This window comes from Sceloporus occidentalis, unplaced genomic scaffold (assembly GCF_023333645.1).
Source record: "Sceloporus occidentalis isolate IW3139 unplaced genomic scaffold, rSceOcc1.0.p SCAF_70, whole genome shotgun sequence".
NCBI classification, from domain to species: domain Eukaryota; kingdom Metazoa; phylum Chordata; class Lepidosauria; order Squamata; family Phrynosomatidae; genus Sceloporus; species Sceloporus occidentalis.
The window spans coordinates 3,847,978-3,864,237 of record NW_028317050.1 but is presented as its reverse complement, the minus strand read 5'-3'; the positions used below and the strand labels follow the sequence as shown (position 1 = coordinate 3,864,237).

The following is a 16,260-nucleotide window of genomic DNA, read 5'->3' as shown; positions in this document are numbered from 1 at the left end:
ATCTTCTCTTAAAAGTCTCTCTCTTAATTGGGAATCACTTATACCACAGACTATTCTGTCCCTGATTAAAAAGTCCCTTATATCCCCAAACTCACAGGTTGTTGCTAACCTTTTCAAATGTGTGACATATGAGTCCATTTTCTTCTCTGGCTCCTGATTCCTTGAAAAAACTTATATCTTTCCACAGTTTCATTCTTTTTTGGGTCACAGTATTTATCAAATGCTTGTATAACGTCTCTCAGTGCAGGGGTCTCTGTATCACCTGGGATGCTTAGTGTCTTGGCTATTTCTCTACCTTCCACACCAATCAAATAATAAAATAGTTTTACCTTCTTGCTCTCATCTCTTGCTGTCAGTGTCAGATCCACATACAGTGTAAACTCCTCTTTCCAGCTTCTCCAAGCTTGTGACAAGTTAGCAGTACTGAGATTCAAGCTTTCTGGTGGTTTTTGAACAGCTTCCATGATATACTCAGTAAGCTTACTTACAGTGTTCTCTGCTGTATATAAGTCTGCTTCTCAAACAGGCTTCCCAGTGCTCTGAAGGCCTCTCTGTGCCTCTGCTGCTCCAGGTTTTCTTTTGCAGTTTGGAAATTCAGTTTTATCCACATACCGCTGCCACCATGTTTAGATACCTCCTATGCAGGGCCAGCCTTTGGGGTGTGCGACCTGTGCGACCGCACAGGGCGCCACACTCCAGGGGGCGCCGCCGCCGGGTCCTCCTCCGCCGCCGCCGGGTCCGCTGCCGCCCCCTCTGCACCTAAATGAAAACATTGTTGTTTTTTTTGTTGTTGTTTTTTTTTACTTTATTTAACATCCTCCATGTTAAATAAAGTTTTTTTTTACTTTATTTAACATGGAGGATGTTAAATAAAGTTAAAAAAAACAACAACAAAAAAAACCAACAATGTTTTTATTTATGTGCCGGGCAGGGGCGCCGAGCGGTTGCTCGTGAAGTTCTCAGCAACCGCTCGACGCCCCTCACTCTCCATGACTCCGTCGCGGTGCCGGCATCTCATGTTGAGTGCCGGACTATTCCGGCGCTCAACACGAAATGCCGGTAGGACTCCTCAAGGTAAGTTAGGATAAAGAGAAGTAGGGAGAGGGGGGATAGTTTGAAGGAAGGGGCAGAGGGGGGGGTAGTTTGAAGGAAGGGGCAGAGGGGGGGGGTAGTTTGAAGGGGCAGAGAGGGGGTAGTTTGAAGGGGCAGAGACGGGGTAGTTTGAAGGGGCAGGGGGGGTAGTTTGAAGGGGCAGAGGGGGGGTAGTTTGAAGGGGCAGAGGGGGGGTAGTTTGAAGGGGCAGAGGGGGGGTAGTTTGAAGGGGCAGAGGGGGTAGTTTGAAGGGGCACCAGAGGAGTAGTTCGCACAGGGCGCCGGAACACCTAAGGCCGGCTCTGCTCCTATGCATAGATTTATGCACTCTTAGTTAAGGGTAAAACAGGCTTCTTTATTATGCATAGCTTCATAACATACAACTGCCATGCTGAGCTGGTTAGCTCCAAACTAGACTTGTGCATTCGTCTTCGGGTGAACATGGAAACGAACACGAAGAGTGCGTTTTCGTGTTCATTCCGAAGACACGCCGAAGAGAAGACGGCGGCGGTAAAACGTAGGCGAAGACGAAGACACACACCACGAAGATCTTCGTGATTGTCTTCGTCTTCGTCTACCATTCTCCCCCCTCTTCTAACTTACCTTGTCTTCGCGGCTTCGCGGCAGTTCCCGGAAGTGGAAATCCGCAGGTTCGCCGTCACGGGTTACAGGGCAGTGCGAATTAGCTTATTGGTCACCTACAGGGACCAATAGGCTCACTCGCACGGTCTTTGTAACCCCTGACAGCGAACCTATGGATTTCCGCTCCCGTTAACCCCTTCGATGCTGCGTTATCTAAGTTAACCCCTAACTAATTGAACAGGGAGGGAGACCAGTGGGATCTGCCGGGTAAGTTGCAGCATTGAGGTTTTAAAACCCCAATGCTGCAAATTACCCTGCAGATGCCACTGGTCTCCCTCCCTGTTCAATTAGTTAAAGACCAGTGGCATCTGCAGGGCAAGTTGCAGCATTGGGGTTTTAAAACCTCAATGCTGCAACTTACCCTGCCGATGCCACTGGTCTCCCTCCCTGTTCAATTAGTTAAATGTCCGTACGAGCGACTTTATTGGTCGCTCGTACGGACATTTAACCCGGCACAGACTAACTAATTGAACAGGGAGGGAGACCAGTGGCATCGGCAGGGTAAGTTGCAGCATTGGGGTTTTAAAACCCCAATGCTGCAACTTACCCTGCCGATGCCACTGGTCTCCCTCCCTGTTCAATTAGTTAAATGTCCGTACGAGCGACTTTATTGTTCGCTCGTACGGACATTTAATTAATTGAACAGGGAGGGAGACCAGTGGGATGTGCCGGGTAAGTTGCAGCATTGGGGTTTTAAAAGTCTGCACGAGCCACTCTGCTGCAACTTACCCGGCACATCCCACTGGTCTCCCTGTTCTATCAGTTAAATGTCCGTACGAACGACTTTATTGGTCGCTCGTACGGACATTTAACTGATAGAACAGGGAGACCAGTGGGATGTGCCGGGTAAGTTACAGCACCAGGACCCTAAAAGTCTGTACGAGTGACCAACAGAGTCGCTCGTACAGACTTTTAAAATCCCAATGCTGCAACTTACCCGGCAGATCCCACTGGTCTCCCTGTTCTATCAGTTAATAAATGATAGAACAGGGAGACCAGCGGGATCTGCCGGACAATTACGGCACCAGGAGTTTAACAGTCTGAACGAGCGACCCTATTGGTCGCCAGCAGGGGGCTCGTCTGCCATCAACCAATGGCAGACGAGCCCCCTGCTGACGACCAATAGAGTTGCTCATACGGACATTTAAACTCCTGGCGCCAGAGCGGCTTTAACCCCTTAACCGGGGAAAACGAAGAAAACCCGAACACGAAGAATGTCCGCGAATATTCGCCCGAAGAGAAGACAGGACCAGGCGAATATTCGCGGAATACGAAGTTTTTTTTTTTGCCGAAGACGAGCACAAAGACGAACACGAAGAGCCCCCTGGTGCCCAAGTCTACTCCAAACTACAGTTGCTACAACTCACACTGAACTCTTCAGCACCCTCTGCAGGTTGCTTGTATAACATTGCTACATACCCCTCGTTTTATAATCAGGGTCGTCTTATAATCAGACCTCAAATTGGTCTGACTATGAGACGACTAAGATCCAGATCCCCCGCAGCTGCAGGGGACCTGGATCCTCCTGTCTAGGGGGTTGTCTGCCTCCATCACGCAGACCTTCCCCGGCACCGATGCGGGGAATTCTCTCTGACAGTCGGGGAAGGTCTGTGCGATGGGCGCAGACAACCCCCGCTGCTAGCCACACCGCCTTCCGACTGCAGCGTAAGTTGTCGACGCGAATCGCGTAGACATCTACACGCTGCCCCGGCTGCGTGACAGGGGAGTCAGAAGCACCGGTAAGTTGGGGGGGCGGGGGAGTGTTAAATGGGGGGCATAAGGCATTTCTGGAGGCAGAGTGTTCTATGAAATGCCTTTTAACCCCCTTAAGGCCACTCTGCCTCCAGAAATGCCTTTTTAACTCTCTATATGCCACTCTGCCCCATAATATGCCTTTTAACCCCCTTAATGCCAGAGTGACATATAGAGGTATAAGGCATTTCTGTAGGCAGAGTGGCACATAGGGGGTCAAAAGGCATATCATGGGGCACAGTGGCATATAGGGTTAAAAGGCATATCATGGGGCACAGTGGCATATAGGGGGTATAAGGCATTTCTGGGGCAGGTGTGCATAACTGGGAGGCAGGTTGGAAAATAAAAGGAAATAAAACCAAAATATTTTTCTCATAGCTTTTATTAAAAAAAATAGTTTAGATGAATTAACATTTACTGGTAAAACTTTTTTCCTATAGGGTCGTCTTATATTCAGGCTTTTTCTTTTTTTCCTAAATTAATATTCAGATTTGGGGGGGTCGTCTTATAACCAGGGTCATCTTATAATCAAGCAAATACGGTACTTCCACCGAACCTTCAGCATTGACCCTCCCTCCAAACCTTCAAGAAAATTCTCAAAACATTTTTTCACAGAAGCATACCATCTTAGCTGCTAGAACTTCCTTGTCATTGATACAACCACCACACTACCTCTCACCCTTTAAAGGTGCTTAGCAGGCAATCAACAAGCTTAAATGGTGTTGGTGAAAAGCCTCGATAGTGAGGCTCTTTGTCTTAACATAACTTTTAAAGACACAGTTGAACAGGTATACCTAATAGAGTGGCTAGTGAGTGTATATATGCCAAGGCACAATATAGCATTCTCATATATAAAATATATATTAAAAATGGTATACAAATAGTATACACTATTATACTAATCTAACAATAAATATAATAGGAAAAAGCAATATTATATTATTATTAATAATAATAATGCAGACTCAGTTACTAATTAGTATTATTGTAGTGCATTCCACTTTTTCTCATAGCCATCAATTATATAATCAATCTTCTAATTTTGCTATACATTTGAATAGGGATATACTTGCTTAGGCAGCTTTGTTCTCAATTTACAGAGAAGAAAAATCTTTATATGATTTAAAGAAAACGAGATGGCTCTTACTTCATTTTGTTTTTGTGAGAGTCTAATATTCTAAAATATCATACACATGTTTTCTAGCCAAAAATATCCAACAGTATTTTAAACTACATTTTTTTCTTTCTCTCCCATAACATTTCTTTGCAGCAGACCAGTTGGTCATATACCCACAAAACTGTCCTGACAGGTATAATGTGTTTTTTAAAGGAAATAGTAGCAGTAGAGCTCAGTAGAGGAGCCATTGGCTAATTATATATATTGAGTAACTCACGTGCAAAGGATAGATTGATCCTCTCTATCTGCAAAAAAACAAAAGTAGAAGTTACTTGAGTTGTAAAAATGTTTTGAGTTGGTTATTTCACAAGGAGTTTAGCAAGCACAGAATCGGTGACTGAACCTTGGAAGCAGTTTCAAATTCATTCACAACATTTCCCTCATCCTTATTTACTTTACCTATTGTGACATCTTAAAGTCCTAGGGAGATCTTTTCTTTCCTTGTGCGCACATCATGTGGGGTGCCCAATTACACAATTACACATCTGCTGCGTTACACCACTGTCTTCAAATGCTTCATTTAATGCAGCGGATATGTAATTGTGTGTGTGCGTATGGATGTGTAATTGTGTGCGTGAGCATGTTTGTGTAATTGTGTGTGTGTGTTCAAGGAAGTGTAATTTTGTGTGTGAGCAAGGAAGTGTAACTGTGTGTGAGCATGGATGTGCCATTGTGTGTCTGTGTGAACAAGCATGGATATGTAATTGTGTGTGTGAGCATGGATGTGTAGGTGTGTGTGAGCATGGATGTGTTTAGGTTTCAGCTAAAAAGGACAGTAGAGTGGTATGGGAGATGTAGTCCTACAACATTTTGGAGACCCCCTGCCTTAGAGGACTGTGTTTAAGAAGCTGAAGAGTGGCATTAATGACCCTCTGTTGAATGGGTTTTGTCACACTACCCAAATTCTACATTTTTCTCCAGGACAAGTAGCGCTTTCTTTTGAAAACATACCCATACATTTAGAATGAAGCGAAAGGGGCAAACACTAAGAACAAAACATGTTTCTTTCTTTTTTTTTTTAATAGAAGTACAAAAACACATAAAACATATACTAATACTATGTATATCAAACTTACTTATATAATGTGATACAGCTTACAGTATAGCAAAGACAAGCACAGAAAACACAGAGCAGTATTAATTTGTAACTTAGGCATCAGATGTCAAGATGTACAGATCGCTTTGTTGAATAGATAAGGAAACTTACAAACAAAAGAACATGGCAAAGGACCTCTGTTTAAAGTGCCTGGCCAGCATCTTAGAATAGAGGGCCAGCCTGCGTCACAGAACAGAAGCCACCTAGAGATAACACCATGACGTAAAGACACTCGCCCCTGGAAGATTCTGGAAAGTCCCCACAACGGCTATAAAAACCCACGGCCCTTTAAAATCTCTCTTGCCAGGACTCCCCCCGTGGGAATTCCCGGCAAGGGAGATTGTTAAAGCACATCGAGCAGACGTGCCGGCAGCGGAGGTCGTTCACGCTCATCGCCTCTGCCGGTGAACATCTGCGCGATGCGCTTAGACAACCTCCCGTGCCGGCACTCCCCCCGTGGGAAGTGCTGGCAGGGAAGGCTGTCTGAGTGTATCAGAGAGTAGGATACAGGTCCCCTGCACCACTGCGGGGATCTGTATCCTAACCCCGCTGTCTGCCCGGCGCCCAGGACTGCTAGACCCCGAATATAGGCCGCACCCCCACTTTAAAGACTTAAAGTGGGGGAAAAAATACAGGCATTCACTACATGGATCCTCCCCACCATAAGATTTGTAGCAGCCCTCTTGTGATTATATGCGTAACAGGTATTTTCTCTGGGGTAACAGGGCAGGAAAACTCCTGGCTAACTTAGTGACTCTCTTTTTTTTTTTAAACTCTTTTTGTTAATTTTTGAACAAAGAACAAAAACATCATAACAGAACGTCACAGCTACTGTTAGTGATTCATTCTAAATATAAGAGACAGTTTGTCACCCACTTGAAAGATGACAACCATGCTCGCACCTCGTCACCTGCTAAAATTACCCAACTGTTCATAAATTACTTTATGAGTAGTAGTTTCTATACCGCGGAACCTGTCGCTCTTGATGCTGTTCTTGAGACTTTCTGCTTGGCGCAAATTCCTAAGCTCACCCAACGGGATTTGTTGGAAGCACCAATCTCTTTACAGGAAATTCGATCCTTATAAAATACCTGCCCACTCATAAGACGCCGGGGCCTGATGGCCTCAGTGCAGAATTTAACGGCTATACTGGCCTCTCGTCTCCAACCCATCCTGGCACGGTTGATAGGTCCGTCCCAGACGGGCTTCCTTCGTGGAAGTCATTCTACTTAAAATGTTAGAAGTATGATCTACTAAATTGTCGAAAAATAAATCTGCCATTATCCTTAGTTGTGATGCAGACAAAGCGTTCGATCGTATTTCGTGGCATTATCTCACGTCTTTTTTCAAATTCCATCATTTTGGTATGCGCTTTACTAATTTATTTCAGGCTCTCTACAGCTCCCCCTTCACTCAACTACTCATTAACGGGCTAAACTCACCCTGATTTCTATTAGGGAGGGGCACCCGTTAGGGTTGCCCCCTCTCCCCGTTGTTATTCAATTTGGCCATTGAGCCGCTGCTACACTTGATTCTTCGCTCTAATCAGTTGAAGGGAATCCCCGTGGGTGGGTCTGAATTGAAGGTGGTCGCTTTCGCCGACAATCTGCTTTTGTTTCTCTCCGATCCCAGGCAGTCCATTCCTCCACTTCTGGTTTTTAATTAATGCTGCCAAGACGGAAGCCCTTCCAATATTCCCACAAGCCAGGGATGGATGGGGTGATCGTTTCCCTTTCCGCTGGACTCCCTCTCCGGCTCTAAAGTATCTAGGTCTCTGGATCCCGTCTTCCCTTTCTCAGCTGTATAAGTTGAATATCCCTCCCCTTCTACTACAAGTTGACAGTTTACTCAATTCCTGGGCTAAGTTCCCCCTTTCCTTCAAGGGTAGATGTCACCTGTATAAAATGGCTGCGTTCCCTAAGATCCTTTATCCTATCCATATGTTCCCAATCACTCTGCGATGAACTGATATACATGCTCACCATCGGTCTCTCCAACGTTTCTTAAGGGGCGGTAAACGATGTCGGATTGCCTTAGTAAAACTACAACAACCTACCTCTAACGGAGGCTTCAATCTTCCCCATTTACCGGATTATAATCTAGCGGCCAATTATAGGTATGCGGTGGATTGGGTTTTGGATCGTGATCATTTGCTACCACTAGGTTAGAGTCCCAACTTTCTCCTGATATTCGGTTACCCTCCCTTCTACATCTCCCTAAACACCTATGGCCTCCCGATTTACGTTCAAACCCGCTTTTGTACCACACGTACAGGGCATGGACCCAAGTACGGAAACGTTTGGGTTTGGGATTTTTGCATACTATCTATATGCCCTTGGTTCGTAATCCCAGATTTCAACATGGCTCCTATTTTCAAGAGACTGGAGATCGAGGGGGGCCGCCTCATTACTGACTTTCTAAACCCCATGATTTCTCGTTCCCTTACCTGGCAGCAGTTTTGTGACAAGTTCTCTTCTCTTTCTGTCCAGCCATTACATTATTTACAACTTCGTAGTTTTATTGTTTTGGCTGTGCTATCCCCTAGGGATCACAACAATCCTATTGACAGTGTAACCCTTCGCAATCCCTCCAGCCCCCTTACCATGTCCTTTCTTTATGGGCGCATCCGACCTGTTGTCACCTGGGGTTCCCTTAGACAGGGCCTGCCTGCTTGGAAGAAAGACCTCCCAAATATAGACCTGGATGCGCTAGTTGACGCTACAGTATTGAATTCCAAGCTTTTGGTGTCTCGCTCCTATAGTGAAATGTTTTAAAAATCCTCCACCGGGCATACATGACCCCGAAGCTCTATGTCACTACCCGATTGGGCGATTGGTCTAACTGTTTTAAGTGCGCAGCGCCTGACACCAATCTGTATCACAGCCTTTGGACCTGCCCCCATACCGCTAAATTTTGGAGTGACGTTCATCGCTATAACGGTTTTGGGTATTCTTTTCCATTTAACTGTGGAATGGGCTCTTTTTGGGATTTTACCGCCGTCAGATACTCACCTCTTCACTGTCAGGGAAAATAATATCTATAATGTTAATGGTAGGTTTATTTGAACAGTGAGTGGCAGAATAACAACAAAACAATCCAGAATAATCAAATAAGTTATAAATTGATTTGTATTTTACTTAGTGAAAGAAGTATTTGACCCCTTTGCAAAACATGACTTAGTACTTGGTGGCAAAACCCTTTGTTGATAAGTCAGACAATTGTAGTTGGCCACCAGGTTTGCACACATCTCAGATTTTGTGGACGCAGCAGGATTTTAGTACTTTATGGCATAGTGTGTTGCCAATTGTTTTCTTGGTGACTATGGTCCCAGCTGCATTGAGGTCAGTGACAAGATCCTCCTGTGTAGTTCTGGGCTGATTCCTCACTGTTCTCATGATCATTGTGTTATAGACCTCAGTAAAGGTATGGTTAAGGATTTAACTATGCAGAACTAGTATTTTTCTGTTACATAAAATGTTTTTCTTACTGTGGCATAAGATTAGAATGTTTTGGCTGGGGGTATGTCTGGCCACCGGGAAGATGGCTGTTTAACCCCAGTGTTCCGCCGTCACTCGCCTCTAACTTTCGCTCTACACGATAGCCCCTAAGATGGGACGCAACAAGAAGCTACCTGCAGAGCCCCCAACCCCGAGTGGTCGCAAGTGGTTAGGAACGAGGTGTCGGCGCTATGCACTGACCTGATGTTGTTGGAGCGTTGAGTTGTTGCTCTGGAGGACGCCTCAGCTATACATCAACAGGCTGTCAGGATACCCAGGGCTCAGTTAGTCACCATCTTCACTATCTGGGACAACTTAGGTGGAGGATTGAGGACTTGTACAACCGGAGCCACCGGAAAAACATCCGGATACGCGGGGTCCCTGAGGCTAAGGCCTCTGAGGATCTCCCAATGCTCCTTACCTCGCTTCTTACAGGCCTCATGGGCAGACCGATAGATGCCAGTACTGCTGTGGACCGAGTGCACCGGGTCCTGCGACCTAGAGGTACCGCCTCGACCACCCCAAGGAACATTATCTGTCATTTTATTGACTTTAAGCTTAAAGAAACCATCATGGTTCGTGCGCACGAAGTTGGCACGTGCCCACTTGGAGGTCACTCCATTACCTTCTATCACGACCTGTTAGATCTCACCCTGCAGGCGAGGCGGGCCCAGCGACCACTAACATCTGAGTTGCAGAGTGTCAGGAACTGGGTCCATACAGACGACTGTAATGACCCAGAGCGTTCCCAAATGACCCAAAGATGGCGTTCAGGAGTCCAGGATGCAGTAGCGGAGTGGGACAGGCCTGACAATACATACATGTACAGGACATAACAAAGGACAGGGTAACAAGGCAAGGAACACAACTGGATAGATTTCGGCTGGGCAATTCCTTTCGCTCCCTGGTGCAACAGCAGCATGTATTGAGGGATCTCACCGTGTTTGAGTCGCTTTGCGCATCCACCTCACACCTGGCCCATGGTATTTCCAGGCATTACAGCCTGTTGTCCATCCTAAATCCAGTCCCCTCGGTTTTTAATGAGTCGGTGGGAGACATCATTGCAGGTCATCCTCACGGAGGAGCAGTGGGAAAAGGTGTGTGTCCTGGCCCATCGTTGCCCTCTGAGTAATCAAGACCAGGAAATGTCCTATAAGCTACTGGCCCTCTGGTATCGGCCCCCAGAAGTGGCATCATGCTACAATCCTGCTGTTACAGACTCATGTTGGAGGTGTGGGCTTTCCCCTGGCTCTTTGATTCACCTGTGGTGGTACTGCCTGTGAATTGTCTCATTTTGGCAAGCTGTCCATACGCGGATTACAGCCCTAACGGACAGGGCAATCCCTTTTACACCGGAATTTTATCTTTTCCACCATATGCCTTTCTCGATCTCATGGTATAAGTCCTCTGTTGTGCGTCACCTACTCATTGCAGCAAAGGCGTTGATTGCTTTCCACTGGGGCGAGCCGACCCACCAGCCTGGTTGGTCCACTCAGCTACAGATGCTATAGACCGACACCATAGAATTTGGTTCCACTGGTTGGAATTTCTATCTGGCTTCCGATCTGAGCCCTTGTTGGAGTCACTGTAAGTGGCAGGTGGGTGGTGACTTTATGGCGCTCCCTGCTTTTCCCCTTCTGTTTCTTCTCTTTTCTGCTTCCTCACTTCTTCCCACACACTCCAAAAAAATGTTTTATTTTTTTTTGTCGTTGTCATCATTGTTGTTACTGTTGTAGTTGTTGCCGTTGTGGTCGTAGTTGTCGTTTGTGTGTGTGTGACCCGATACCATCCCTTGTCCCTTCCTGTGCTCCCTCCCTTCCTCCACCCTCCCATTGTTGTATCCCTCTCCTCCTACCCCATCCCCTCTCCCTTCTTGATATCGGGGAGATTTTCTCCATGCCCCAGCGGCACGGTTTCTATCATTGCACTGTAAAGGTGCAGATTAACGCTGTGTTGGGTTTACAGCTCCGCCATGTCGGTTCTGATTCCCCTCTGGGGTTAATATTAATATCATTATTATGTTATGTTATGCTTTTGGGCTTATTGCCTTCCTGTGTATTGTTTGACCACCCCCCCCTCTTTTTCTTTTGTACCCTGTTTATTACAAAAATTCAAAATTCAATAAATATTGATTTACCCAAAAAGAATGTTTTGGGTACTCTGCAAAAAGATCACCAACCTGGCCTTGGTGGTCGTTTTTCCTCTCCGGAATTTTTTCTGACCGTTAGCAACCATTTTTGAGGTAGCGATACGCAGGTCTAGTTATGATACCTTATATATATATATATATGCAGATTTTTGTTTATAATGTGGGGCAGGCAGAGAGACTGAAGCTAGGCTTCATATCGAGACTGACTGGTATGTTTATTTTTCATGCATATATGTTTTAATAGGCATTCTATGTTACACTCCACTTAATTTTGGATTTTTGTGATCTTTAATAAATAGGTACCTATAATTATATTCTCAGTCCTTTCTTATAATTGTGCTCACTACTTCATTTATTGAATGTGAGACCTATCCACATGTATAAAATTGAGATTTGGTAATTTATCACTTAGGGTGGAGAATAAACTATTCTTAAAACATTACATGGGAAGAAAGGTGTGAAACCATCACAATTGAAACTCCACAAGGTGAGATCTTTCATGGAGCCCTAAACCAAGGGAGATTAACAGTTATTTGTGTTTCTTCCAGATGTGTAATCTCAGATGGTTACCTGTATAGAAAGACACCTGGGAGCCAGACATCTTGCTGATTGATAGGGGATCAAATACTTATTTCACTGAAATCAATGCAAAATCAATGTATAACTTATTTGAAATGCGTTATTCTGGATTTTTTTGTTGTTATTTTGTCTCTCACTGTTCAAATAAAGCTACCATTAAAATTATAGACTGATCACGTCAGTGAGCAAACGTACAAAATAAGCACGGTGTCAGAAACAGGAACGGAGCGTAGCGCAGGTTTGATAAGCAAGGGGTTTTAATGAGCAACCAATAATAAACATACAGTTCCAACGAAAGAAACACGGCAGTGTAGATTCATAAACAAATTCACAGTTCCAGTACAAAGGGCAAAGGCAAGTAGCGTAGTCAAAAACAGTTCCAAGGTCAAAGGCAGGCAGCGTAGGTTCATAAACGAGGTCACAGTTCCAGTATAAAGGGCAAAGGCAAATAGCGTAGTCAAAAACAGTTCCAAGGTCAAAGGCAGGCAGCGTAGGTTCATAAACGAGGGCACAGTTCCAGATAAAGGGCAAAGGCAAGTAGAGGAATCCAATAAAGGGGATCAAATACCGTAAAGTCACGTAGAATGTTCAAAATCTTCCAGAAGTAGATGATAGGGAATCCACAGGAAAGCAGCTCAACTAGCAAGCAAATTGTGAAGGGGTTATTGGGTTTTTATAGGGTCTCTGATTAGAGGTCTCCTCCCCTTCCCACCTGATTACCTCTTCTGTGCACCTGTTCCCCTCCTCCACACACCTGGTGCCCTCCCCTTGGTGTGAGGATAGGGGTAAGGGAGTCTGGCTCCTCCCTTGATTGGCAGCTCCCTCCTGCCTCCCTCCGTCCTCCTGAACGAAGCCACGCCCCCCCACCACGAGGAAAGCGCGCGCTTTTGCCAAGCATGGCGTGCGGCAAAATCGAGGCCGGGGATATGGCCTTCCCTGCAGACGAGCGATCGCGCCACGAGGGAGCCGGCGTCCGGAACCCGTCCCAGGTCCTGACACAGGGGATCAAATAGTTTTTCGCTTCACTGTATATTCCTATATACAGTGAAGGAAAAAACTATTTGATCCCCTGCTTATTTTGTACGTTTACTCACTGACATGATCAGTCATGTCTGAAGGGACAGAAGGCACCCCTGCCTAGTGCCATTCCTCAAATTAACCCAGTCAGCACAGAAATTTGGGCCCATTGTTCTCACTGATGGATGGGCATATATATTGCCCTGTGCATACAACCTTGAATTTCCAAAAGCATTCAGGGCCCGGCTCAAAAAATTACAGCTACCTTTTTACTAACCACTTCACAAACAGAAATGCAGGGGTCATTAAACTGCCAGTTCTCCTGTGTATTAGCAGGGAGATCTCCCTGCCGATAAAGCTAAGGACATAATATTATGTCCTCCTTTTTAAGTGCCGTTTTTGCTAGGGCATAATATTATGTTTCCTAGTCCTATGGGGTTTAAGTAAAAAATAACATTTTAGTGATATCATACAAGTGAAGAAAATAAAGCATGACTCTCGCAAAAACAAACAAAAAATGTGTATATCCATAATCTTGAAATCTTGCTACATGCACAAAGGAGTTTTAAAATTCTGCCTTAGAGGTCCATTCAGTACAAGTGAAGTTGAGTAGATAGTATTTACAAAGAAAATATACTGTTTCATTGTTCAGCGCTGCAGAATATGATAATGCTATTTAAGTCAATATATAATAATACATATACCGTATATTCCGGCGTATAAGACGACCCCCAACTTTTCCAGTTAAAATATAGAGTTTGGGCTATACTCGCCGTATAAGGCTACCCCTCTACCCAGTATACAACAACCAGCCAATCACGGCAAGCAATGTACCTACTGGTGATTGGCTGGTTGTTGCATACAAAGCCTGCTTGGATTGGGTGGGTCAGCTCTCCCTAACATATGCCTGTCCACACACACACATGTATAGACATACACTGCCCTCACACACCCCTTCCTTTACACACATATACACGTACACACCAGCTTACAAACACACATATACACATACACTGCCCTTATACACACCTGTCCATACATACATACACTGCCCTTACACACACACACACGTATATATATATATATATATATATATATATATCTACACATACTAACATACGCCTGTCCATACATACACATTTATACACTGCCCTCACCACACACCCCTGCCTTTACACACACTGCCACTCTGTGTCCCCCCCGCCCGAGATATGCTGCCACTCTGTGTCCCCCCCGAGATATGCTGCCACTCTGTGCCCCCCCCCCTAGACTTACCAGTGCAGACTCCCGGAGTCCCGGGTGTCTTGCGGGGCTGGCAGGGGACATCTATTCTACGCAGAATGGTATACAACTTGTTGTATACCGTTCTGCACTGGTAAGGAGGATTGTTAAAGCTTACCGCGCAGACGTTCACCGGCGAGCGTAAACAACCTCCGCTGCCAGCACGTCTGCACGATGTGCTTTAACAATCTCCCTTGCCGGGATTCCCCCCCGTGGGAATTCCCGGCAAGGGAGATTGTTAAAACACACAGAGCAGACGTGCCGCGCTTAGACAAGCTCCCGTGCCAACACTCCTCGTGGAAAGTGCCAGCAGGGGAGGCTGTCTGAGCGTATCAGAGAGTAGGATGCAGGTCCCCTGCACCGCTTCGGGGGATCTGTATCCTAACCCTGCCAGACCTCAAGCTCCCTAATGTTGGGCTAGTTAGAGGGAGGTGGTGATCTCCCCAACCAGCCCTGCTCATCGGGCGCCTGCTGATCAGGTCTAGTTGGGGAGATCATGATCTTGCACCTACCTCGGCACGACCCTGAAGACTGGCCCAGGGGAGGCGGCTTCTCCGCTCGCCCCTCCCCTAGAGATTTGTGATTTTCCAGTCCGGCTCAGTAAGTTTTAGTACCCGGCGTATAAGACGACCCCCGACTTTTGAGAAGATTTTCACAGGTTAAAAAGTCATCTTATATGCCGTAATATACGGTAATATGAATGCTCAAACATAGGAGTTATTCTTGTGAATCTTACCTTGAAGCATGCTACGATAAGCAGTCTCAGAAATAGCATATATGTGAGGAGGCATCTCATGACGTTTTTTTCCCCGGTACATTTCCACTATTTGTTCAGTGTATATAGGCAAGTTCTTGTAAGGATTAATTACTACACAAAAGAGGCCTGAATATGTCTGTATAAAAAAGAGAAACCCATGTTAAATTTACCGTATGAAGGCCATAGAGCAGCTGAACATTTTTTTGGCATATAAGATGCAAAGAAATATAAGAGACATCAAACCTTAAACAGAAATATGCAGTTAAATATTTTTTTAGCTTTATGACTTAAATTACATTGGTAGTCCACTTCTCAGCTCCCATTCTTTTCCTCCTTTCCACATCCATTCCTATTTACCCATTGTTACATAGTCTAAGTGTCTCCTTCCCTCTCCCCTCCATGATTCAGTGTTTGTAACTTTTTTGTCCAAGTGTCCCTAAAACGTACACATTTGGATCATGCATATTTACATATAGGTAGACCTGCACTAGGATGTTTCCAGTGCATATAGATTAATGTATTAATATGCATAAAGGACTAGAAATGGAAAAACTTTTCATTGTTTCAATCTAGTTGTTTGTTCAATCAATTGTTTTAAACGATACTTAAAATGTCTAGAACATTCTGAAAGGTTCAATTTACACACTGACTGAGACTAGTACAACAAATTCAGTAACTTATTCTCTACTAATAAATGTAGTACACAAATAATTCTGCTCAGTTCTGCTTACACACACACACACACATACATAGATGATCACACATATCCATACTGACACTAGGGCTGCAACTAACGATTATTTTCGATTAATCGGATAAAAAAAATGAATGTAAATTTTTCATTTATTTAAAATAATTTAATAAACAAATGATGCTAAATACAAACAGCAGAATAAAAAAAAACTTTGATAAAATGCATTTCTTGTCTTTATTTCCCAACCAACCCCCCTCCCAATTTATGTACATTTGAGCTTGCAACCATGCCTCCCAGACATGCCACGCTGCCTCCCAGACATGCCACACTGCTTTCCAGACATGCCACTCCACTCTACCCCCAGATATGCCACTGTGGCCCCTGATACACCACTCCATCCTCCCCAGACACGCCACACCACACTGCCTCCCAGACATGTCACGCTGCCCTCCCCACATATACCATTCCACTCTACCCCCAGATATGCCACTCCACTCTACCCCCAGATATGCCACTGTGGCCCCAGA

At 45.1% G+C, this 16,260-nt stretch overlaps 1 protein-coding gene across 1 annotated transcript in view; it reads right to left on the bottom strand.

Annotated features, from left to right (window-relative positions):
- Positions 1-16,260, bottom strand: part of LOC149286350 (myosin-10-like) — a 222,921-nt gene that overhangs the window by 182,090 nt on the left and 24,571 nt on the right. Inside the window, exons 2-3 of the mRNA XM_089494253.1 lie at positions 15,019-15,175; positions 4,881-4,908 (exon numbers count right to left, since the gene is read on the bottom strand). Of these exons, the coding sequence (XP_089350379.1) occupies positions 4,881-4,908; positions 15,019-15,175 (185 nt within the window). The remainder of the gene's footprint in view (positions 1-4,880; positions 4,909-15,018; positions 15,176-16,260) is intronic.